Raw genomic sequence first — 27,833 nt, 5'->3', positions numbered from 1 at the left:
CAGTTCATGAATTATTTATCAATGACATATAGAATGGAGCAAAAATACATATAAAACCATGTTTGTATTTGAAATGCATGAGGAATGAATATACCAATGTGAAACCAATAAATATGTTAGTAAATATATTAATTTATACATATCAAATATGTTAAAACTGTTAAAAAGTTGAAAAGTTTAAAAATCCAAATGAATCTATTAAATAACTGTGCACCTATTTACGAAACTAATACAACACCCCCCTCTAGTGGTCTATCTAAAAAATATAAAACACTAAATAGTGCAAAACTAAATCATGGAATTTTCTTTGATGTAATTCTTTAAAATTATATACAATTACAAGTAAATAAATAAATATCCACAAATATATCTCATAAAAATGTTCAATTGAATAACACTCGAAAATATATAATGGTTCATAAATTCAACCTCCAAGGGTACATAAAACATCATTTATAATCTAGCAGCTCTCATTTTAAGGACAGGTGCAAGGGAAATATAATCATTAAGTCCTGGGTATCTATTGGCTTCTAGAACCACTTGCCAATATAATTCCCTATATTAAGTCCTAGTTTCCCATGGTCCACCCCTCTCATCTACTTCCACTTCTTCTATCGCAAAAACTTATATTTGGCTAAAGGGCAAAGAATAGTGTGTCTGTACAAAGCATTAGTCATATCATTTAAGTGTTCGTATACCCTTCTCCTCATTTTTCTCTCTGTTTTCCCTATATAAAAACTGGGGCAGATCTCGCATATAGCGATATATATCACCCCAAAAGAATCACAGGTGTTGAAAGTCTTACTGACTAATTTTCTACACCTAGATTCAAGATAAATCTGTGAAACATTTGCCATTGCAGGGCATTGAGAACACATATGGCAAGAAAAAGTTCCAGGCATCTTATTTCCTTTTTTCTTTGGCCTATAATTTGTTGATAAACAATCTTTCAAATTTCTTCCTCTCCTAAAAATAATCTTACGTGGTTCATTCCCTTTACAGCTTAAATCCATAATTTGGGCAAATTTGTCCCACTCTTTATAAAAGATATCCTGAATTATTCTTGCATCACACTATAATCTAATATAAAAGCATTATTAAATTTCATGTTGTCATTCTTATATTCCGGCCTTATTGTATCATTGGGTTCCACTATGTTAAAACTTTTGGGGTCTTTCCTAAAATAGGTTGAAACCTGTCCGCCCTTCGTTTGGCCACGTCTTCATATATATTAGAACAAAAATCTAAAGGGTATCCCCTTTCAACAAACATCTGAGTCAAAAATTGCATTCTTCAATGAAATCAGAATCATCTGATGTCATCCTAGAGATCCTGACAAATTGTCCCTTCACAATACTCTTTTTCTGGTGAAAGGGGTGGGCACTACTGAAATGTAAATAACTATTGGAAAAAGTTTTTTTTCTAAATCCCTGGACTTAAAACAATCTTTTCCTTTTGTCAATTGAACATCTAAATAGTTTATTTCTTCAGAACTAACCTCATGTGTGAATCTTAAAAAATCTGTGGTATTATTAATATAATTTATGAATTCATTCAATCTTTCATAACTGTCCTTCCAAAAAATAACTATATCATCTAGGAACCTTTTATAAAGGCACCAACAGTCTTTGTATATACTATTGTGAATGAATTTTGCTTCCCAGGTGTTTAAAACTAAATTTGCAAAGATGGGTGTGCATCTTGCGCCCATCGCCACCCCGCTAGTTTGTTGGAAATATTCACCTTTAAAGTAGATGTAATTGTATTTCAATACAATTTCCATTAATACATTACATAGATATACCTCATTGTCATTTTTTTCTCCCGAATGTCTAATAGCCTCTTCAAACCATTCAAGTCCTATCGTGTGTGGAATAGAACCAAAAAGATCCACCACATCTATAGTTAGAAAAATTAAATCATTATTAGACATGTAATTTTTGACGTTATAAAGAAAATCCCAAGAATCCTTTAAAAAAGATGTACCTCTCATCATTAATGGTTTTAATTTTACATCAATATATCTGGCCAAAGGAGAAATGACTGAACCTTCAGCAGCCACAATTGAATGTAGTGGTGGATCATTTAAATCTTTGTGGACTTTAGGAATGCCAAATATGCCCGGAATTTTAGGTCTATTAACATGTAAAAGTTCTTTATCTATAAATCCTTTCAAAAATAAATCATATAACATACTATATATTCTCCTGTAACCTATATTTATCTCATTCCTGGAAAGGTTGGCATATTTAGTCTCATCCAATAACATTTGTAACATTTTAGCCTCATAATCAATGTTGTTCATTAGAACGATACCTCCACCCTTATCAGGTTTCATGACTCTTAAGTTTACATTCCCTCTTAAATCTTGAAAAAGTTTCTGTTCAGTAACTGCAAGATTAGGAACAATTCTATTATTCTTAACTGTTTTTCTAAACTCACACTCTATAATGTTCTCTAAATTCTTAAGTTGAGCATGAATAGGGGGGGGGTTCCATACACTCGTCCTTTTCAATAATTCATGATTGCCACAATCAGTTGTATCACCACAAATTAGGTTCAAATTGATTTTTCTTAGAAACATTTTCAAATCTATTATTAGTTTACTGATATCACATCTAGTCCTAGGTACAAAATTTAATCCTTTAGAAAAAAGGCTAAAATATGAACCACGTAAGATTATTTTTAGGAGAGGAAGAAATTTGAAAGATTGTTTATCAACAAATTATAGGCCAAAGAAAAAAGGAAATAAGATGCCTGGAACTTTTTCTTGCCATATGTGTTCTCAATGCCCTGCAATGGCAAATGTTTCACAGATGTATCTTGAATCTAGGTGTAGAAAATTAGTCAGTAAGACTTTCAACACCTGTGATTCTTTTGGGGTGATATATATCGCTATATGCGAGATCTGCCCCAGTTTTTATATAGGGAAAACAGAGAGAAAAATGAGGAGAAGGGTATACGAACACTTAAATGATATTAAAAATAAAAAAATGACTAATGCTTTGTACAGACACACTATTCTTTGCCCTTTAGCCAAATATAAGTTTTTGTGATAGAAGAAGTGGAAGTAGATGAGAGGGGTGGACCATGGGAAACTAGGACTGAATATAGGGAATTATATTGGCAAGTGGTTCTAGAAGCCAATAGATAGGACTGAATGATTATATTTCCCTTGCACCTGTCTTTAAAATGAGAGCTGCTAGATTATAAATGATGTTTTATGTACCCTTGGAGTTTGAATTTATGAACCATTATATATTTTCGAGTGTTATTCAATTGAACATTTTTGTGAGATATATTTATGGTTATTCATTTATTTACTTGTAATTGTATATAATTTTAAAGAATTACATCAAAGAAAATTCCATGATTTAGTTTTGCACTATTTAGTGTTTTATATTTTTTAGATAGACCACTAGAGGGGGGTGTTGTATTAGTTTCGTAAATAGGTGCACAGTTATTTAATAGATTCATTTGGATTTTTAAACTTTTCAACTTTTTAACAGTTTTAACATATCTGATATATATAAATTAATATATTTACTAACATATTTATTGGTTTCACATTGGTATATTCATTCCTCATGCATTTCAAATACAAACATGGTTTTATATGTATTTTTGCTCCATTCTATATGTCATTGATAAATAATTCATGAACTGTTGGTTTTTATTGGACCTTTTGAATGGGATTGTATATATATTCTTATTGGTTAATTGTTTAATTGTTACAACCGATGTCTGAAGAAGTCTGAAGTTCAGACGAAAAATGCTGTATTTCAGTTGGCGTTTAACGCTTTTATCATTCATTTATTCTACAAATAAACACTTTGTGATTATTACTGGGCTGACCGGTGTTTTGAACTCCTCTACACAGTACATTAGACAGACAAACAAATGTAAGTTCATTACAGAGTTCAAATCAACAAGGCTCATTAACATTCTTAAAATGAGGCACAGTGGTATGACTAACTTATAATAAAGGTAACAAGTCACTTTTAAATTTATTTGTTGATTGATTTACTGACATTTGATAACCGGGAAAGCCTGAATGGGAAGGAGCCCATTTTCAGCAGAGGCACAGGGAGAAAAGCTCCAAAGTATTTCAAAACATTTTAAGAACAATAATTTTATAGTCTTCAAAAATGATACAAAAAGCATCTACAGTTCAAATAATTATACCAAATTAAATGGGTTCAGGTGCCTAGGTAGTAAGACACTTCCCCATGGTACATTTGGTTGGGGACACATTGCTAAAGCTGCTTTCATCTGTAGAGAAATAAGACTGTTGCAAATTCCCTGTGGGCAAAGAGAAGCACACACTGCCATGCCCACAGCTTTAATAAAGGGCATGGGATCAGAAGAAGTAATGAGTGCTGTGCTCAGTGTGTACTACATGTTTATGTAACTATAACATGTAGACGTGTGCTGCAGCATGGAGGAAATCCTGCACATTAATGTAGTCACATTTATGCTCCAGTATGCATTTTAGATAATGTTCCCTAGACACTGTGAAGAGGGCAGTAGTCCACAAGCACCAGTTATAAAGGCACTACCCATTATGCACTGCATTCTTAGTGCCACTGATTTGCCCATTGGCCAGCCTGTTGCTGATGCCTGCCATACTGTCTGCTGTCTCTGGTTGCCTGGGGGCCATGGACATTTTTTTCCCCTGTGCATTTGGATAATGAAGTTGTGGGTATGGCACAGCATTCTTCTCTATACCCACAGGGAATTTACAACAGCCATATGACTCTGCAGTTAAATGCTACTTCAGCTTTGTGTCCCCAACCAAATCTGCTTCAAGGAAGTGTCTCTCCGCCTAGGTGCCTGAACCCATTAAGAATGTTATTTAATGCTGTACAAGAATATGGATGCTGAATAATGTTATAGATGGTAAGAAGCTGTGTATATGTTAGCAAACTAACAGGGAATTCGCAACAGCCATATGACTCTGCAGCTAAATGTCACTACAGTGTTGTGTCCCCAATCAAATCTGCTGCAAGGAAATGTTTTGCTGCCTAACTGGATTGTAATAACCGACTGGAACATACTGTGTAAAATGTTATTTAGTGCTAGACAAGCATATGGCTGCTGAATAATGTTATAGGTGGTAAGAAGCTGTGAATATGTTACCATACTTTTACTGTGGACACCTTTAGCCCAGTCACCATCACCTGCCGGCATGCACACACATATTGAGACAGTTGACTATACCCTTTGGTCTCCATCACTAAGCAGCCTGTGTTGTGCTCCTGCCCTGATAACCCTTCTCAGAAAAGCAGAACAACATCTGTCCCTCAGATGTTCCATTCTACCATTTTACCCAGTATTCAGAAAACATGATCCTGTTACTGGTGTCACAGTTATAACCCTTTCCTCTACCCTCCTCAGATATCAGTGCCACAGACTGGAAAAAAAAGTTATACTTCCCAAATAATGAATAGCTACTTGCTTGTTTTGCTTCTGAAAGCAAATTGAGGCCACTGAGCTATTGATATCTTCTCCTGTACCACCATTATATTGTTAACATCAGACGGCTAGACAATATCACAGAGGGCAAGTAAATTCACCTGAGCACATACTGGAACTTTATAATTTTCCCAATATCACTTGGGTCTCTTTCTGTTCTCAAGAGATCTTAAACATAAAGTCCAATATAAATAAATGATACCTCGGATAAGGCCTTTCTCCTGCAGTGTATGAAGAGGGGGACGCTTTGTGATTAACTTTTTTAACCGACTTCTCACCCTTGATTTTTCAGGACAGTCTGCACCAACACTTGAACGGGTTGCTGGAAAATAAAAAACAGTAACTATTAGGCAACTGTTGTAAGAATTGCAGCTTCATTTTCTAACAGTATCTTCTGTTGTGGGCTCAGAATTGTGTAGCTCTATACCCCATGCCGGCTTCTTCCACTTAGTACCATGACTTATCTTGTCCTGCATGAAGCACCTCTCCATTCTCATTCATTCCATAACAGTTTTCTCCATACAGTGGCCAAGATACAATGTCATTGTCACCCCACCTGGTGTCTTATTCAGAACATAGTTACAGGTGCCAAACAGCAACAACAACAGCAACAATAAAAGGGAACAGATATAGAGATTCTTTCTGTTGGGAAACAGGCCGTATGTAGCATTAAAGGAGAAAATAATGAAGAGGCACACCTACAGTTTAGAAACCCCTAGTTCATCAAGTCAGTCATTGTACCTGCATTAATGGTCCTCCATTTCTTTACGTCTCACCCCAGGCACAAAAATATGGGTCTGTGCATGCAGAGATGTGTCTGCACACAGATATGTACATATATGCACTAAATAAAGTTTGTCACTTTCATATTGTTTGTCTTTTCACAGGAAGTGTAAAATATCACTAAAAATGACAGGTAGACACTGAAACAGCATACATTTTTTATTACAGCAGTTATCAAAATGCTTGTGCCCAAATTATAATGTTGCTTGTCAGAATTCTAACTTCCAACTAAGTTGCTAATGCAGCACTGCCACTGACATAAAATATAACTAGTGGTATAGAATTTTGAGATAAATCTAATCCCACCCTCAGAGCTATCAAAAGTGTACAAGGTGCGAATTTAATACCAGGCACCTTCCTGTTTGGCTGACTCAGCCTGATTCCTCTTTAATCTAGCTCTTCTTCCCTGTATGTCAAAATGATACTTTTTCATGTTTATATAACAGAATCGTAAAATAAAATGAAATAAAATAAAAATAAAGGATTTCTACTGAAATAAAATCACTAGTTTACAAATATACTGGTTACAAGAGTGGGAACTGTCACTTCTCTGATTATAGTGCATTACTGTTTCTTGGTATGGATGTAAAGATAACTTTCAATGATTTTTGCAAATATTTTATAAAGTAGTCCCAGTCTTTATAGTGGTCTTTATAGTATCAGATGCCTCAAAGCATTCTGAATTTTAAAACCTGAAAAATAACACATGACAAATATAAGAAAAAAAATGTGTTTGCATGTATTACATAATATATGCTCACAGTTGTTTGGCAACCCTCTTTCCTGCGCACAAAATTCATTACACCATGATTTCCTCTTTACCAAACAGTATAGGATTGTACCAGCAGAGGGCACGAGTTTACCAGTTGGCAGGCTCAGCTGTTAGGGCTAGATACTTTTCTTTAGTGCATTTATTTTTATCTTTTTTTGTTTCCTCAGATGAAATAAAAATAAAATCGCCCAGCTACTGTGCACAATTTGTTCTGCTGCAAAAGAAAATGACTTGAATTTTTAAATATGTAGCCTTTTACTCTCTGTTGATTTTCTGCACTGCTATTGTATCGCTTAATTGCAAACTTGTGAAATAAACAAATAAAAACAAGTTAGAAAAGGAAAGTTGCATAAACTGTTGCTACCATCCAGTCAGCATGGTCTGACATGTGAGTCAATTTTACCTTCAGCAGCAACATCTGAAGCCAGTGATACCGCACAGATGGAGTTTGATATCAAGTTACATCTAGTATCATAAGGTAACAATATCATTAAAGATGTGCAGTGCTGTAAAATGCAATTTAAATTTCTAAATCTCTTCTTTCACAGTTAACCATTGAATACATATGCGATGGTTTGTGCCTTTCTTGCCACTGTGTCACCTCTTAGTTCTAACACTAATTAGTACAGTGTTATAGCATAGCAATATAACTTTTCCTAAATAGATGTGGTGAATAATTAGGCACATATAAACTTGTAGTTCTTGGCTCTTGGTGATTCGGTCATGTGGGCTAATGTCACCAAAAATGGGCATGGGTAGTTACCAGTGATAAGTGGGATGAGGATCCGGCCTAATCCGACCTACGCCAGGGACCCATGTAAATGGTGGGAGGTGTATGTGCCCCTATTGGCTAGTCTGCACCCACCATAAAGCCCAGCAGCCTTGGGTCAATAAGCTACTGGCTGACCGATGTCGAGTTGCCCAGCCTGGGTTACCTGAGATAGATCTGTTGAGCAAAAGCTGGATATACAATCTATCAACCTGACAAACATGAACTGAGAATTGCTACACTTAATGTAGGCTCACTAACAGGATGTGGCTTGGAAGTGGATGACATGATGAAATGGAGGAGGCTGGACATTCGCAGCAAAGCCACTTGGCTTGGGATCCAAAGTCTACTACTCAGGAGGGGTCAGGCTAGAAATGGTGTGGGAATTGTGGAGAGAGAAAGGCTTCAGAAGGCAGTGAGGGATATCATCAGAATTAATGACAGACTCGTGGCAATCAAACTCCAATGTAATGATAGGGCAGTATTCATAATCTCAGTCTATGCCCCACAGCAGGGTTGTGATAGTGAGGAAAAGAATGCATTCAGACAGCAGTTGCAGGATCTACTAGATAAAGCAGGACAACATGAATTGGTGTTGATACTGGATAACTTGAATGCACACATCGGGACAGACAGAATGGGATATGAGGACTGCCTTGGTCCACATGGGTGGGGCAACAGGAATAAAGAAGGAGAAGCCATTCTAGACTTCTGTCTGGCAAATGCCTTGATAGTAGCCAACACATGGTTCAGAAAGAGAGACAGTCACAAGATCACATACAACAGTAGCCAACATGCAACTCGGGTAGACTCTCCCTCCTAGTAAGGAAAAAGCACTGGGGTAGAATCCATGATTGCAAAGTCAGCCCCAGTGAAATAGTCGGCCCATAGCATAAACCACTGGTAGCCACAATCAGCTACAAGTTGTGGTCAGAGAAGGATCTAAGGTCAACACAGACCAGGCTGAAGACCTGGAAGTTGGCTGATGAGAAAGTACAACAAATCAAGGAACTACTCAGGGGTCTAGCACCTCAAGAAGAGGAGAAAATAGGTGAAGGTGAAGAAGAATGGTAGCGCCTCAAAACAGCATGTGTTAGGACTAGAGAACAGATATATGGCCAAGCCAGGTATGGAAATAAGGTACATAAGGAAAGCTGGTGGTGGAATGTAGAAGTTGAGGAAGTGATAAAAACAAAGAAGGAGTGCAGGAAAAAATGGGAGATAGAAAAGACCAACCAGGCTAGGAAGGAATACTGTTTGGCTAAGAAAGAAGCTAAGAAAGAAGTTGCAATAACAAAAAATAGGGCATTGGAGGCACTCTACCATATTCTGGAAAGTAACTCAGTAGGTGGTACAAAGAAACTATATCAGCTTGCAAGGCAAAAACAGAAAGATAAAGATAGTCAGACACCCTTCATAAGGGATGCCAGCAACAACCTACTGACAGTCCACAGGACATCAAAGGCACATAGGAGTACTTCCACTATCTTCTGAATGAAGAAAACCCCACAAAAGCTGTACTGCCCCAGAAATAGCCTATGATGAGAGAAGAAGAAGAGCCCACCCTAGAAGAAGTTAGAATATCACTAAGGAAAATAAAGTCAGGGAAAGCAGCAGGATCAGATGAGGTCACAGCAGATATGATAAAGATGCTGGGTAAGATAGGGGAGAAATGGCTGCTGAGGGCACTCATAGCAGTGTGGAAAGAAAGGCATATCCCAGATGACTGGAGAATAAGCATACTCATGCCAGTGTACAAGAACAATGGGGACATCCATAACTGTGGGCAGTACAGAGGCATCAAACTCCTATCACATTGCATGAAAATGCTAGAGAGGTTGATTGATAAATGGATATGTAGAGTAGTAGAATGGGAGATGAGCAGCTCAGATTTAGATTAGGATGCAGCACAACTGACCCAATGTTTGAATTAAGGCAGATAGTTGAGAAGAAGCTAGAGATGAGGAAAGAGTTCAACTACAGGGCATTCCTAGACTTGGAAAAAACATATGACAAGTTCCCAAGAAAGCTGATCTGGTCAGTACTACAGTAGTTGAAAGTCCTAGAAACATTGCTAGAATTAGTGCAGGCTATGTACAAGGACCCAAGTATGAACAGTGTTCGGCCTCACAGAAGGGTTCCCAGTGGGAGTGGGTGTACACCAGGGGTCATTTCTGAGCCCGCTGCTGTTCATACTGGTGATGGACTACATTAGCAAACAGGATGGAAGGGACAGATCAACAATGTTACTGTATGCAGACGATGTGACATTACAGGCAGACTCTGAGCAAGAACCTCAGCAAAGGGTAGGGAAATGGAATGCAAAACTGAAGGCACATGGGATGAAATAAAGCACAGATAAGACAGTGGCAATGGCAGCAAATTGGGAAAATCAGAATAAGCTGAGAATTGAGATAGAAGGGAAGATAGTGGAACAGGTAAATAGCTTCAAGTATCTGTGAGGGGTGTTTGAGGAGAAGGAAAGTTTGAATGAAGAGATCAAAGCTAGAATCAAGGGGGCTGCAGCCAGCTGGCATAGAGTCTCAGATGTAGTCTATGACAGAAGAATGCCAAAGAAGCTGAAAGGTAAGGTGCGCAAGACAATGGTGTGACTAGTTCTACTGTATGGTACAGAAACCTGGGCAGTAAAGGAAGAGAAGGTGAAGAAGCTAGAAGTAATGGGAATGATGTGCCTGAGAATGGTGGTAGGATGCACACTGTGGGACAGACGAAGAAATGAGGACATAAGAGCAGAAGCCAAAGTAGCACCAATTGCAGGAAATATCAAAAAGAACAGATTATGGTGGTTTGGACACGTGCAGAAAAGCAGAAGATAATCCAGTAAAGAAGATTTGGGACAGACAGTAAGAAGTTAAGAAGAAACAAAGACACCCAACAAAGAGGTGGATGGATTGTGTGAAAGAAGATCTGTGACAGTCTCATGAGTGATACTTGAAGGCAGGCATGTGGCACTGAATCAAGAGAAATTGCAATAGTTAGCATGATACTTCGACCCCATGTAGAAAATGGGAAAAAGGGGGCTGATGATGATGATGATGAAACTTTGAAGCTCCCAATCAGCTTCCAAAATGCAAGAAAACAAAATAGCATTGGGTATACAGCAAATAATTCAGCTGCACCTACAGAAGAAACGCCCCTTCAGCTTAAATCCATCCTCTTCCTCATCACCGCTGCCGTCCATAAGCTCCATGCTGCCTGACCGTCTCAGAGAGTACATCAGGAGGTCATCCAATGGGTTCTCCCTGTCCTGGAAAATCAAAAGGTGCAAAATGAATAAACACTACAGAAATGCATGCAGCACAATGCCTCCAACTAAAATGCATGACCAAATGCCCTTTGTATTTAAAATTAACACATTAAAGGTACATCAGGAGAGACTCTTACAAATAAAAAAGTGTTAATTAAATTCAAGCAGATCCACAGAGCCACTCCAAGGGTGTAACACCACAAAGTATTCTCCACAAATTTCATTGTACCAGGATTGCACATGGCCAAGAAGTATAATTACTCTGTCAAGCAGCCACCTACTACCATTTAGATCGAAGATGTTTCAGGAACACTGCTCATGGTAAGTAATGGTTATTGTGTTTTACAATCAGGTTTACTGTGCCGCTTAAAAAGTGACATATTAAAGGCAACTCCCCATGTCATATGTACTGTGACATCCATTGTGATATTGTAGCTATTCAAAAAGAGGTGTAAAGGCAGACACAGAATTAAGGAGTGCACTGCTACAAAAACCTTTTGGGAAAGTGGCCTCCAAAAGGAAATATCCTGCGTAGAAAAATTAAATAATTAAAACATGTGCCCAGTCAATATATTTCAGACCCCTTATTTACAGGTAACTGCAGATAAGATAAAAATAGATGTCCATTGAAACACAATGCACTGGCCAGGTCTGATGCCATTCATATACCTGGAGAATGACCAGTCTTAGCAGCTTAACATTCTACTCAAATCCTGGTAAATGATACCCAGTCTATGTGTAGAATTCAGAATACCACTCATAGGGGAACAAACAGCATATGTACATATGTGCCACTCTCCATTTGCAATAGTCAATCAAGAGATGTTAATAGATCAACTGCCTTGGACCAACCTGGTCTTCCACTCCTTTCACAAGGCATATTAGAAATACATTTTGATGGCAGATAAGGCCTATATGGCCCATCTAGTTGTTTACCCACTACAATATGAAAAAGTTGTGGGCCCTTCCTAGCAAAGATTATTTTTCCCATACCACCATAAGGATTGCTTTGATTTTGTCCAATACATTCTTGAATTTTGACTCAGTATTTGAACTCACTAACTCTTTAGGATGCCTGTTCCACTAACTCATCTATCTTTCTACAAACTAGTACATTTTTCAGCCCACTGTAAGCCATCCATGCATATCCTCAGAATGCTGCTTCTTGTTTTAATGCAGCTTTTTAAATATATGGTATCCAGTTATATATATTCCACTGAGGTTATTTAAAATCTTCTACCAAATCATCTCATCCTGCCTTCATGAAGGCCGTTTTGGGTGTTGTTTTATGGCTTCTGGTGCAGACCATGTACCATGCTTTAACTCACAAAATGTTAAAACTTAGCTAATTATCACAACAGATGCTCCAAGAGATTAGGATACATACCAAATTTATTTTAAGTGCTTTTGTTGTGTGTACTTGAGGACTTCTTCAGAAAACAACAACAGGATCATAGGATATTACTAGGCTATCGACCCATAGGTCATTTTAAGCCCAGCCGTCTCATCCCAATGTAATACCATAGAAATGCTAGTTAGTACCCAAGACTGCATTTAGTGATGACTGCCCATGTCCAGGAGGGTTGTGGGCACTATCCCTGATAAGAATCCACTCATCCAGGTTCTTTTTCAACAGTGTCACAGAGGTGCTCTGTTTCACAATGTCATAGATATGGTTTAAATACCCCATGATACAAATCATGTCATCAATAATCAAGCAATCTATAAAGAACATTCTTATTTTGTATTGAAAAAGAACTAAAAAAAATTACTATGTTCATAATTGTAGCTGATATTAATTTTAACACACATGCAATGGAAATAAAATCATTAAGAATTGACCTTTCACTGGCATTAAATTGTGGATAGCCAGTATCCATACTTCACTTTGTAGTTCAGTAATATGCACCTTACTACGTTTCTTGTAAAAAAAAAGAAACACCCTGAACTTTGAGGTATAATTCAGTCTTCTGTACAAGAGGATTAATCTTACAGTCTATACTAGCATAGCTAAGGACTCAGACCTAAGACAGATACTATCAGCTGAAAAAGAGGACACTCTTGGCCCTTATGTAATTTTAGAATTCCAAATAAATACCAGTTCTAGCTTTTGTACAGTTACAAAAGAATAGATTTTTCATCAAAGAAGATTACAAAATGATTCAAATATACAATTGCAAACATTTTGTACATCCTATCAATTTTTGTCAATTGTACTTCTGCATATGATGTGCTGTCGTTCTAAAATGACACCACACTTCTGATATAACAAGAAGTGAACATGACTATCATACACTTACCCTTACCAACAAGCGTAAACCTTATATTTTTTATGTTCCTGCTTTTTGGAAGAGCTTTACACTTGCCTGGATTTAATATGTAATGTGTGTGTGCTTAGGAGCACTCTGTACAAATCCCTTATATGTGTTCCATACGTGCTTTCAAAAACACAATGAGTGGACTATGTAATGATAGATTAAATATCCTTGATTTTCTAAACATTGTGTGTTTCATTATACTGAAACAACAATTTTAGGTGTAGCTTTCTTAGAGAGCACTTTAATGTTGTTTTGCTTTAATTTACTCTGTGGGTGGTTATAAACAAAATATTTTAAATTTTAACTCAAGAAAAAACATGGTATCGAAAGTTGAAAATACAAAAACTGCAGATGAGTAAGTTGCACTTACCCATGCTGCAGTAGCCCTTAGGCTACTTGGGTGATGTCCTGCCAAGAGACAACAACTGGCCAGCTTACAAAAGCTATCACTCCCTCCCACACCTTCACTCTGACTGCTGACTGGTTAGCCCTGGGGAGGAAAATCAGCAGTCACAGTGAAGTTTCTTTCAGGACTTTCTAGGCCAAAAGTAAAGAAGGAGTGTATTCACCCACAGCTTCAAAAAGACATAATACTATCAATTTTTTTTAAATCCTAGCAAGTAGGTATATACACAAGAAGGGGAATGAAAGGTGGGTACAGCTACTGCAGTAGTGAGGAATTTGAACATCTACTTTTATGGGTAAGTGAAACTTACACAACTGTACTATGTTCATAATTCTCACTGTTGCAGTAGCTTTTATGCTATTTGGGTTGATTACTAAAGCCTATCCAACCTGGGAGGAGGAATGATGTGGAGAATAGTCTTCGCAAAGCCTATCCTGGACTTAGAAAAGGAGTCCAGTTTGTAATGATTTGTAAAGGTATGTGCAGAGGACCATGCAGCTGTATCTAGAATGCTTCTAGAGTCTAGCCCTTTCTAGCTCGCCACCAAAGAAGCCAAGGCTCAAGCAGAATGTGCCTTGACACTGGTTCGCAATGGTAGATATAACAATAGGCAACAGCTAAAGACTGCCATCTTGAAATAGTATGTTTTGACATGGGTCATCCTTTCTTTATCCCAATATAACAAACAAATAACTGATTTTCTTTTCTTAAAGGACCTAGTTTGGTCATGTTCATTCCTGAGCTGCCTATACACTTCCAGAGTGTACTGAGTCCTTTCTCCCTGATTCTTAGAATCTGGAAAGAAGACCAGGAGATTAATGACTTGATTCAAAATAAACTCTAAAACTATTTTGGGCATGAGTGAGGGATTTGTTCTTAATGAGACCTTATCCCTATAAAAAACAGATATGGTTTACCCATGATGAGAGCCTGCAACTCAAGATCTCTTTTTGCAGATGTCAGAGCAACAACAGCAGCAGTTTCCCAAGTAATGAACCTCACATCTGCCTGATGAGCAAGTTCAAATAGAGACATGAATACCTTTTCCAGCACAAAGTTAAGATCCCAAGATGGGGCGACCTATCTACAAGGCGATCTCAGATATAAAACTCCCTTTAGAAACTTTCACTAAGAATAAAGAAGAAAGTGGAGGATCCATGGGCAGACATGCTGAAATGGCCAGAAGATGTACCTTGACAGAGGAATAATAGGGGCCAGATGATAGTAACTCACACAAATAGTTCAGTGCCAGTAATATATAATCCCTGATGGGACCCTAGTTATTGGATAGGCACCAACTAGAAAAAAATTTTCACTAACCAATATAAGGCTTCTTGTTTGCAGGTTTTCTTGCCTCCTTTAGTATCTGCTGCACATCCTCATGAAAGAAGTCCCTAAAAGGTATCAGAATGTAATTATCCAGGCAGTTAGCTAAAGGATTTTGAGGCTGGGGTATATCAAACTCCCCTTGTTGCGAGTATGTAGATCCAGGTTTGTGAGGAAGCTTATGGTAATTGCCATTGGTAAATTAAATAAAAAGGAAGAACCACTGTTACATGGGCCAAAAGGAGGTCACCACAATGATCTTTGGGGAGTCCTTCTTCATTTTCAGAATTACCCTGTATATCAGTGGAAAGGGTGAAAAGGCATAAAGGAACATTCCTGACTAAATGAAAGAGAATGTGTCTGTTTTACAGGTTTGTTTGCATAGATTCCTTGAGCAAAATGTGTTCAGTTGTAGTGTCCTCCCTCAGGTGGATTAATTCCTGGAAGATCCCATGTATTTCAACTTCCATCTGTCCTGGTTTCTTATTATTCCCCTCTTGCAATCACCTTTTTGTTCCTTCTTTGGTTTTAAAAGGAAAGTTGGATTTTTAAGATTTATGAGGGGGGATGAAAAAATCTTAGAAACTCCTGTATTACTTTTTCTTTGTCATTTGAGGACCTGAGCAGCAGACGGGCCAAACAACAGATCTTTATCTGAAGGTGAATACACAATTTGACTACTTCATCACCAAACTTCACTCATTACAGCTGCACTGTTTTTAACCCATTGCAAGGTATTCCAGCTACAAATTTTCCCTTAGTAGCACTTGTGTGATCACCTAGTAGTACTCCTCTTAGACCTTTCACCCTTTACCCTCAGCCTCTGGCCTCTCTCTCTCAGATTCCGACAAATATGGATGGACAATTTCCTATGGTTTCGCCTGCCAGTATGGTTGATATGGGCATCTTGAGACAGTGTAGCAACTACCTCATGTACACAGACAACCCTCTACTACTACCACCTAGGAACATAATTTGTGGGAAAAAAAAACAGTCCAAATCCACCATTTGATAAATAGTTTAATAGCTCAGGACATAAACATCATAAATAGCAGAACAAAGCTTTTGAGGAAGACTCTTCTTCAGTGTTTAAAAAATTGTCTTACCATAGCACATGCATATATGCAACCACACAGCCAAAGTACAAACTTAATAATAGCAGCAATTACATCCTTAAAGTGCCCCACATCTTATAAAAGTTCCCTTAAAACTGAGCCACAGGCATATTTTTAAAGGGGTAGTAAAATAACAGCTTATGCGAGCTAGCAGACTTAGTACGAAAGATGTAATTTTTGAGCTGGAAATGAATGAGATGGCAGACTCTTTTATGGAAAGGGGCTATAATGAAGTTATAGTAAAACAAATGAAGGGAAGAGTTACTGGGTTAAGGAATGACAGAGCCAGACCGTATTTGAGTGGTAAGGCTGATAATGCTGTGGTGGAGAGAGCCAAACCATATAGAACTATGGATAAATTGAATTATATGATGAAATATAATCGACACACAGGTCTTGTTAAGCAAATAATCAAAAAGAACTGGACTATATTTGCATCCAGTCAAGAAGTGGTTGATCTAGTAGGTGAGATACCACATTTCGTTTTTAAAAGAGAAAAGAATTTAAAGCAACATTTATGCTATAAGGATATAAGGAGAGATAATGTGCTACAAAAAACATTAATAAATTCGGCACTAAACCGTGTTACAGCTGCACACATTGCACAGATACTAATATGGATTTAAGTTTTACACACCCAATTAGTCAAAAGCTATTTGAATTTAGAGCTGCTGGAACATGTAACACACAAAAAGTGATTTATTTTGCTAACTGTGTATGCTGCTAATATTTTTATATTGGTAAAACAAATAAAAACTAAAAGAGAGGATAAGTGCACATTGTTCTGACATTTGTACAAATGTCCTTACAAATGCTTTGGCTAAGCATACAGCAATTGCAGGTGCTAAGCATAAATTCCAGTTTAAAATCTTGCAAGTTGTGTTTAAAAATAAAAATGGGGGGTGATTTAATAAATAAAACAGAGTTGGCCAAATATAAATGGATTAATTTTTTTTTACAGCTGACCATATGCCAGGTTTGAATGTGAATAATAGTATAAAACCTATTTTAAAAGATAGACATTACAGAATATAAGCCTCAATGAGGCTCAGTTTTAAGGGAACTTTTATAAGATGTGGGGCACTTTAAGGATGTAATTGCTGCTTTTATTAAGTATGCACTTTGATTGGCTGTGTGGTTGTATATATGCTTGTGCTATGGTAGGACAATTTTATTAAACACTGAAGAAAAGTCGTTTACTCGAAAGCTTTGTTCTGCTATTTATGCTGTTCATGTCCTGAGCTATTAAACTATTTATCTAATGGTGGATTTGGACTGTTTTTTTTCCTGGAATTCTGACTGTTTTTATCCAAGTCCTTTGATTTGCTGAAGACCTGCTACTTTGTAGGAACACAATTTCTGAAAGATGTAATTATATTAAGAACCTAAAGTCTATGCTCTTCCACTCACAAGTCAGTATATCTGGCACTGAGAAGGCTGTCAACACAAACACCACACCTCAAACACCACCCACACCTACACAACACACACCCACATACATGGAGGTCCTCAACAAAACCATACCCAAACAAAAGAGATCTCTGTGGCAAAAACACATGCAATCTCCACTGCCCACCACATCACACATTACACATAGTCCACACTCCTGTGTCTCACAGCCATTAAGGCCTAAACATAAACCTAATATATTAGTCATAGGAGACTCCACTGTGAGACACACAGATGAGCCTCTCACCAGGCTGAATAAGAGGAAAGTTATGGTTAGTTGTTTGTCAGGTGACAGAATCCGCCATATCATCCATGCATTCAAGTCTCTCAACAGCAGGTACTGTTATGACTCTGTCATAGTCGATGTTGGCGTGAATGACTTGAGACGTACCTCCCTGGACTACATGCAAAGAGACATGATCAAGCTCATTGAATATGTGTTCCAGGCAGGTATATTCCTAGCCTTAAGCAGCATTTTACCATCACCCAGAATGATGCCTCAATACAAACAGAAAATGATTGACTTTAACAATTGGTTAAGTTTCTGGTGTCATTCCATGGGGAACCAGTATCTGACAGCCTGGGAAGACATAACTGACAGACCATGAGCCTTTGCCAGAGATGGTCTGCATCTGTCTCCCTTGGTCTTCAGGCTTCTGGCAGAGGCTCTTGCCTCCTTAATAGTGCCTGTGTTAGGAAATGCGATGAGGTCAAACCTACCAACATGAAAATTTCATCAAAATGCAAATTAAAGGTCATGCTGCCAAACCCTAAGAGTCTAAGCATGAAACTGCACTCACTGCAAGCATTCTTAACCCTGGAAGATGCTGACATTTGTGCAGTCACAGAAACTTGGTTCAAAGCTGCAGAGAGTACCCCAGCCATACCAGGTTACTCATCCTATCATACATTCAGACCCCAAACCATGGGCAGCAAAGCAGAAGGAGGTGGAGCTGCAATATATATTAAATACATACACGCCTGCAAGTTGGCCAAACAGTATGAGGCACAGGAGACCCTTGAGGTGCAGTTAACCATTGACAAGACCCCTATTCAAATCATAGCTAAGCTACAGGCCCCCACCTTTGACTCAAGCTGCCCACTTTACCTATCTGGACATCTTTGAATTTATCAAGATTCAACCCTTTCCCGTGATCCTGGGTGACTTTAACTATCCAATCATTATGTCTGATTAAATAGCTTTTTGTTGAAGTTGCATTGTTGAGTTCATATTCTATATTGCTGTTTGCCTTGCGTATGAACTGAGATTTTACTTTGTATCTTGGTTGTTACTAACTTGACTTTAACTATCAAACCACAGATTGGAAGAATTTTTCATGCCAAAACACAAATACCCAGAGATTCCTTGAGTTCATCAATGCAAATGCCCTGGAGCAGCTGGTTGACACCCCCACAAGAGCTGATAATATCTTGGACTTAGTATTAACCAACATTAGTAACCACTGCAGCATCCCTACAGTGTCAACCTCCCTGACAAGATCCAACCACAGAGCGGTCACTTTCAAAGTAACCATCTCTCCTGACCCCCCCCCCCCCAAGCTAAGGTCAAACAAAAAAAAAACTTCTGAGGGAAGGTATAAACAGCTTCACAACCCCCTCCCCCTCCATAGGAACTGGCACATATGTCCAAACCTACATCAAAGTTCTTTACGAGCATTTATAAAGCAGGATGGAATCAGGAATACCAGACAGAACCAAATCATCCTCCTCAAGGAAGGGTAAGCCTGTCTGGTGGACATCTGCAACAAATAAACTCTAAAATAAAAGGAAAAAATTGCTGTCTAGGACCAAGAAGGAGCAGGTGCCTAATTGGAAGCATCCTCTCCTTAGCCTGCACAAGCAAATATGAGCACTAGTGAAATCCTCCAAAGCAAAGTCGAAACTGGCCACATCTGCTAAATACAATCATAAGGCCTTCTTCACATATGTCCGCAATCTCAAAGGAAGCACTCATATCTGATCAGGAATGGTGGTCAATGACACCACATACACAAACACAATAGATATAGCCAACCTGCTGTCAGACAGGTTCAATGAAAACTTCATCCCTCTGTCCACCCCCCCCCCTATTCAGTAAATCAGAACATCCGCTGCACCTGCCCCCTCCCCTTATCTCTAGGGAGCAAGTCATCACTGCCCTCTCAAAGACAAAAAATACAGCCTCCATGGGACCTGATAAAATCCCAAGCTGAACCCTACATGAACTCAGGCAGGAACTTACAGCATCATAAGGCACTCTATTCATCCAAAGCCTGAGTACTGGCTTCATCCGAGCTGAGTGGAGGACAGCTACTGTCATCCCTTTGCACAAAGGTGGAGCATCCACCAATCCAGGAAATTATAGACCCATCAGCCTAACTAGCTTGATCTGCAAGGCCATGGAACGGAATATCATGAACCTTATTAACAAGGACATTGGCAACCCCCAAACACTCACTCCCACACAGTTTGGTTTCATCAAGGGGAGATCAGGCCTGTTAAGTTTGGGTGACTTCTTTGAGACAGTCACCAAAGCCATGGATGAGAGGAAGACAGTGCACACCGCCTACCTTGACCTGGCCAAAGCCTTCGATAGTATTCCCCAGTTGGGTATAATAGATAAACTCTGTCAACTAGGCATCGGTCCATATACTCCCAGATGGGTAACAAACTGCATCACTGATAGAACCCACCTAGCCATCTCAAGTAGTAGACCCGTAATGAGCTGTGTACCCCAGGGATTGGTCTTGGGGCTTCTGTTATTTGAGACATACTTGTCTGAGGTGCAGGTCAAAATTAGTGGGCTATGTCCGATCAGGTTTGCAGATGACTGCAAGCTGGGTGCTGTCATCAATTCCCCTAGTGATGTGGACATCCTCCAAGAGGGTCTCACCCAAACAAATGACTGGTGCCAGAAACATGGCCTCAAACTGAATGCCAAAAAATGCATCATCATCCACTTTGGGGAGAGTGACATCCCCACAAATTATCACATTAATAACAAGGTCCTAACCATGCAATCAGTCATGAGAGACTCGGGCACCCAGGTTGACAGCAAACTGATTTTTGACCACCATAGTGCCTCCGTTGTACAGAAAGCTTTCTACATGGCCCACCCCATTAGTAAGGGTATCTCATCCAGGAACAAGGAGGTCATCCAATGCCCATTTTGGCATGTACCTCACAAAGCACATGCAGCAGCTGGAGAGACCACAGAGGTACCTTACCAGGAGAATCCAGGGCCTCAAACATCTACCCTACACAGATAGGCTAAAAGCCCTGTCCCTCTACTCAGTTTCACACAGCTTCCTCAGAGGTGACCTCTGTCTGGCATACAAACCAATCTCAGACCCCATATTGATAGGACTGCTGCATATCCGCAAGTCAAGCTCCACTCAAGTAACCCACCCACGTGACCTCAAACTGGTCTGTGACATCAATAGGACTTGTTGGCAGGACAGTATGGAGAGGACAGATTTGTGTCCCAGAGACTCTCCCTTCTGTGGAATACACTCCCTCTTCACATCAAGCAGAGTACCTCATTAACCTTTTTTTAAGTGCAACCTGTATAACTGGATGGGGAACAGAAAATATACCCCTGGGATTTCACGGTGTCCCTGCTGGACAGGGATATCAGGTGCTGGCTTATCAGAACATGGGCAAAATTCTTGGCTAGGCTTGTAAGGGCCTCAGGGCCAATAGTCTAACAACTTCCTATGATCCTATGATCATATCCTTCAGGAACACCATCACCAAAGAGTCACCAACAGTATAATCACTTTCAATCTAGTACAGCAAACCACTTTACCAATAAAAATCTTCTATTGATTGGTGACTCTATAGTTAGGTACACAGTTTCTCCACTCATGAGACTGAACAGGGTGAAGGTGAACTGTCTTTCATGTGTAAGGATTTCCGACAGCTTAAGGGCTCTTAAGACCCTTTTATCTGGCAAATATGAGTACAACATGGTAATAGTCCATGTGGGAGTGAACGAGCTGAGATGCAAAATCCTGACAGTCAAGCAGAGAGGCATGTGAGAGCACTCCATAAATGTTAGAAATGCAGGCACGAAGCTAGTCCTGAGTGGAATCCTTCCTTCTCCAAGAATAAAGCATGTGTACAAAGAAAAGATAACTGGCTTCATCACCCATCCCCTTCATGATGTACCACACTACATATATCAAGCTTGGCTTCATTTTTCGTGTAATTTTAAGGAGATCTGGTATCTGTCAGCATGGGATGAGGTGCTCAGCAGTCCCACAGGATGGTCTGCACTTCTTGTACCAAGGCTCCTCCATACTGGCTAAAGACCTTGCTAAACCAATAGTGACTTTCCTAGACAGAGACCAACTAATGGGCATCCCAACATAACAAACATTTCAAATCCAAAACTGAATCACAATAAGGTGTCTCTGCTCAGTCCCAGAAATCATAACAACAAATTGCACAACCTTGAGGCTCTCTTCCATACACAGGCTTTGTACCTTGCCTGCAGGCCCAATGGCAACTGTGTTGTTGTTGTCATATTTGTTAAGGACTGTGTCACTTCCAAACAGATTCCCAGAAACCCACAAATTGAACTCATTAAACTCTGAATTGCACTAAACAATACCACCTAACAGTTTATAGCCTATTACAGGACACAATATATGTCCCATGAAAAGCATGCAACTCTTAGTATTCTTTGTTAAGAAAAACTCCATGAGTTTGGAAGACTTGAACTAACCCCTCAATAGACTGAAGCACCTATATCTACAGTGTAGGATATGTCCAGAAGTTCTTAGATTTCATTAAGAAAAACTCCATGGATCAGAAAGTTAATAAACCCACTAGAAGAATTGATCTCCTTGACTTGATCCTTACAAATATAGCCACTTCATGTACTATTCCACTGGTATTTCCTTCCCTGGTTAATTTGGGAATTCACCTTCAAAATCTCTAAAGCCTCTGCAACCAAAATCTGAGAATTAAAGGACTTCAGACAGACTAATCTCATCAAATTATGTAATGAAATTTCAAAATTCACTTAACATCTACCATTAACATTGCCATAGCAGGTAGCTTCACAAAGGAATTCTATGTCCAGTTAAATAAATGTATACAGATGACAGTCTTAACCAGATACAAATGTAATCAGAAATTCAAACATAAATCATCTTGGTGATCCAACAACATAAATAAACTTTACAATACAAAAAAAAGAAATATTAAATTATATAGTAGATCCAAAAACCCTCATATCCATATCAAAGATAATATCAGAAATATTACTAGAAACTTAAAAAATACTATTATATCTACTAAAGCATCCCATGAACAAAAGATATAACATCTGAAGCAAACAGCAATTTTAAATCGTTCTTTAGCTATGTTACCAAGTTAAGAAATAACATTCAACATTGATCTGAATTTATTCAAAAGGCACCACCTATTCTGACCCAATAGATATTGTCAATATATTAGCAAATACCTCCGTTGCAAAATGTAATATGGCTGTTTCACAAACAGTATTAAGCAAGCCCTGGTTGAGCCACTCCACACACTGCTTAACCTATGTTTAGCTACTGGATTTGTCCCTGAGGACTGGCACACCACAGTAGCGATGTCACTCCCTAATGATGGTCCTACCTCAAAGTCTCAAACCTAAGGAATTACTGGCCCATCAACCTGACGACTCTTATCAGCAAAGCCTTGGAATATATTATAACTGACCCGATAAAGTATGATATTAAAAATCTCATTAGACTTGAATGCAGCTTTGTCAAGGGTAGACCCTAACTAATAATTTGGTAAACTTCGTCCAGATGGTAATACAGGCTATCGAAATTAATCCTGCTTTCTGCATGTTGTATCTTGACCTAGGCAAGGCATTTGACTTCATCTTCCATGCTAGTATAGTTGGCAAGCTTGAAGCTTTAGAAATAGATCCTAACATATTAAGATATATAGCAAACTGAAACAAAAAAGAGTGCACCACCAAACAACAACGAACTGAAGAAAAGCGCCAATGGAAGTAGCAAAATGAAAGGTCGCAAGAAAACAAATTATGTCAATCACTGTTTTTACATAATTGGCCCTTTTGCTAGGTACAAAATTTAAACCCAATTTTAGTATTTCTAAATCAACATTTGAAAAAACATGATTAGTTAAATTAATAACATTGTAGTTGTCAGTTTGTCCATCTGAAAAAACCTGGTCAGTTAAATTGATAACATTGTGGTTGTCAGTTTGTCCATCTATCTGATCAGTTAAGTCTCTTCCCCCGATGATTCGGACCCCAAAAAGGTCCGACTTCTCGTGAAAACTGTCCTGATGTTCGACTGTCCTTTCTTGGGAAAAAAAGAAGAAGAAGATGCTGATGTCACAGTTGGATTAATCGGACCCACCTTGGGTCTAACAGCTCTGGTTTTTGTACCAGAACCAGATGACTCGTTGTCAACATCTATAGGAACCTTGTCAGTGGCAGGGAAGATAACTGGTTCTTTGTCGGTATTTAATCCGACCTCATCCCCCATAGCCAAACTCTCCTGGTCAGCCCCAAGGTTAATATCTTTCTGAGTTTTAGGTGGCCGTTCAAATGGCTCGCTAGCAAAAACCTTTTTGTATGTAGGTTTTTTATTGGATTGAAAATTAGACAACTTCTGAGCAAAAGGTTTGTTGTACTTGTTATGAACAGCAAAGTTTTCAAAGGCTGTTTTGTTTTTGTAAGCTAAAATGTCACGCGACAACTTCATATGCTTTCTTTTAATAACATCGTTACAGTGCTGTTCAATATCGTTAGTTGTAGAACTAAAAAGTTGATCGAGTTGATCACCGACCAACCTTTCTTTGAAATAGTTTTCTAAATTAACTATTTCGTTCTTAAGTGCACTCATTTTTGTCAAATTATTTTCAATAAGTAATTTCAAAAAGCGTAACCCTGCATCATTAAAGAAAGAGATAAGAGTTTCAAACATTGGATCGCCCAAATACACACCATTTGGACATTTAAAGAACCGGAGTCCTTTAGGAATTATTTTTAGATCAATACACCGGTTAAAATAACAATTCTCTAGATCTATGGAATTGTACCTTTTTAAAAGTTTAATAAGATGCTCACGTTTGTTGTTAAAGTCATCATCGTCGAAAACGTAACTGCTACCAGAGCCACGAAAAGGATTATCCGCACGGTCAAGAAAACTGCCAAATACTCCCCGACCAATGATGCGTTGCTGTTTGTTTTCAGAAATAGGCTTCCTGAGGTTTTTAGCAGTAGATGGTAAATTCCGAAGATCAATCACCGTTTCCATCTCATGGAAAGACGCCTCCGGACTCGACACTCTCATGATGGCAGTTTCAGAGTCATTGGCCTTAGTAACCAGAAACTTCAAGGAGTCTTTGATTTCCGTTAACGCTGCAATTAAAAGATTGCCCAAATTGGTACCACTTGCTTCGGTGGAAGGTGTAGGGTGAATAGTTACATTAAGTAACGGATCCTCAGCTACTTCCGTCATGATGCTTGCACTAAAGTAACAAGAAACAAAAAAGAGTGCACCACCAAACAACAACGAACTGAAGAAAAGCACCAATGGAAGTAGCAAAATGAAAGGTCGCAAGAAAACAAATGATGTCAATCACTGTTTTTACATAATTGGCCCTTTTGCTAGGTACAAAATTTAAACCCAATTTTAGTATTTCTAAATCAACATTTGAAAAAACATGATTAGTTAAATTAATAACATTGTAGTTGTCAGTTTGTCCATCTGAAAAAACCTGGTCAGTTAAATTGATAACATTGTGGTTGTCAGTTTGTCCATCTATCTGATCAGTTAAGTCTCTTCCCCCGATGATTCGGACCCCAAAAAGGTCCGACTTCTCGTGAAAACTGTCCTGATGTTCGACTGTCCTTTCTTGGGAAAAAAAGAAGAAGAAGATGCTGATGTCACAGTTGGATTAATCGGACCCACCTTGGGTCTAACAGCTCTGGTTTTTGTACCAGAACCAGATGACTCGTTGTCAACATCTATAGGAACCTTGTCAGTGGCAGAGAAGATAATTGGTTCTTTGTCGGTATTTAATCCGACCTCATCCCCCATAGCCAAACTCTCCTGGTCAGCCCCAAGGTTAATATCTTTCTGAGTTTTAGGTGGCCGTTCAAATGGCTCGCTAGCAAAAACCTTTTTGTATGTAGGTTTTTTATTGGATTGAAAATTAGACAACTTCTGAGCAAAAGGTTTGTTGTACTTGTTATGAACAGCAAAGTTTTCAAAGGCTGTTTTGTTTTTGTAAGCTAAAATGTCACGCGACAACTTCATATGCTTTCTTTTAATAACATCGTTACAGTGCTGTTCAATATCGTTAGTTGTAGAACTAAAAAGTTGATCGAGTTGATCCCCGACCAACCTTTCTTTGAAATAGTTTTCTAAATTAACTATTTCGTTCTTAAGTGCACTCATTTTTGTCAAATTATTTTCAATAAGTAATTTCAAAAAGCGTAACCCTGCATCATTAAAGAAAGAGATAAGAGTTTCAAACATTGGATCGCCCAAATACACACCATTTGGACATTTAAAGAACCGGAGTCCTTTAGGAATTATTTTTAGATCAATACACCGGTTAAAATAACAATTCTCTAGATCTATGGAATTGTACCTTTTTAAAAGTTTAATAAGATGCTCACGTTTGTTGTTAAAGTCATCATCGTCGAAAACGTTGTAACTGCTACCAGAGCCACTAAAAGGATTATCCGCACGGTCAAGAAAACTGCCAAATACTCCCCGACCAATGATGCTGTTTGTTTTCAGAAATAGGCTTCCTGAGGTTTTTAGCAGTAGATGGTAAATTCCGAAGATCAATCACCGTTTCCATCTCATGGAAAGACGCCTCCGGACTCGACACTCTCATGATGGCAGTTTAGCTTACAAAAACAAAACAGCCTTTGAAAACTTTGCTGTTCATAACAAGTACAACAAACCTTTTGCTCAGAAGTTGTCTAATTTTCAATCCAATAAAAAACCTACATACAAAATGGTTTTTGCTAGCGAGCCATTTGAACGGCCACCTAAAACTCAGAAAGATATTAACCTTGGGGCTGACCAGGAGAGTTTGGCTATGGGGGATGAGGTCGGTTTAAATACCGACAAAGAACCAGTTATCTTTCCTGCCACTGACAAGTTTCCTGTTGATGTTGACAATGAGTCATCTGGTTCTGGTACAAGAGCCAGAGCTGTTAGACCCAAGGTGGGTCCGATTAATCCAACTGTGACACCAGCATCTTCTTTTTTTCCCAAGAAAGGACAGTCGAACATCAGGACAGTTTTCACGAGAAGTCGGACCTTTTTGGGGTCCGAATCATCGGGGGAAGAGACTTAACTGATCAGACAGATGGACAAACTGATAACAACAATGTTATTAATTTAACTGATCAGGTTTTTTCAGATGGACAAACTGACAACTACAATGTTATTAATTTAACTGATCATGTTTTTTCAAATGTTGATTTAGAAATACTAAAATTGGGTTTAAATTTTGTACCTAGCAAAAGGGCCAATTATGTAAAAACAGTGATTGACATCATTTGTTTTCTTGCGACCTTTTATATAGCAAACTGGCTAAAAGACAGAACCCACAGAGTGCAGGTGCAGTTGATTCATCAGAAAGCATGAAGATGACCAGTGTTGTTTCCCAGGGTTCAGTGCTAGGAGCTATCCTGCCCAGTATTTATTTAGTTTTCTGATCTCTAAACCCTGAAACCAACATCTCTGACTAACTAAATTTGTAGATGATTCCAAGCTGGGAGTTACTGGTAAGTCCACCTGTGATGCCCAAACACTTCAGCAATTTATATTTTAAGCACCTGGTGTCCTGAAAATGGGCATAAACGCAAAAAAAAAAAAAAAAACCCTCCTCTCAGCAATAGCATAGACAAAAATCCACTTCAAAATCAGAATTTTGTTAGGGACCTTGAAATATGGGTTGATAATTCCCACTGTTTAGATCATCATGTGACAACAGTAGTCAGAAAATCCTTCTACTGCAGACATCTAACTGCCAATGAAATTTCATCCAAATCTAAAGAGGTTATTGTTCCCTTATATTCAGCATCGATTAGACCAGTTAATAAGTACAACATCCCCTTAATGATGCACCTCACTAGACATATCAAGCAGC

The 27,833-nt window shown here is 38.5% G+C and overlaps 1 protein-coding gene across 5 annotated transcripts in view; it reads right to left on the bottom strand.

Annotated features, from left to right (window-relative positions):
• Nucleotides 1-27,833, bottom strand: part of ARHGAP9 (Rho GTPase activating protein 9) — a 1,328,608-nt gene that overhangs the window by 204,906 nt on the left and 1,095,869 nt on the right. For all 5 annotated transcript variants that reach the window (XM_044083613.1, XM_044083614.1, XM_044083615.1 and 2 more), the window contains 2 exons: nucleotides 10,944-11,067; nucleotides 5,678-5,797 (listed from right to left, as the gene is read on the bottom strand). In XM_044083613.1, coding sequence (XP_043939548.1) covers nucleotides 5,678-5,797; nucleotides 10,944-11,067 — 244 coding nt within the window. The remainder of the gene's footprint in view (nucleotides 1-5,677; nucleotides 5,798-10,943; nucleotides 11,068-27,833) is intronic.

Source organism: Protopterus annectens, chromosome 9.part0 (genome assembly GCF_019279795.1).
Source record: "Protopterus annectens isolate FY-2018-M chromosome 9.part0, PAN1.0, whole genome shotgun sequence".
NCBI classification, from domain to species: Eukaryota; Metazoa; Chordata; order Ceratodontiformes; family Protopteridae; genus Protopterus; species Protopterus annectens.
The sequence above is the reverse complement of the archived record's forward strand: the minus strand, read 5'-3'. Positions and strand labels throughout refer to the sequence as shown.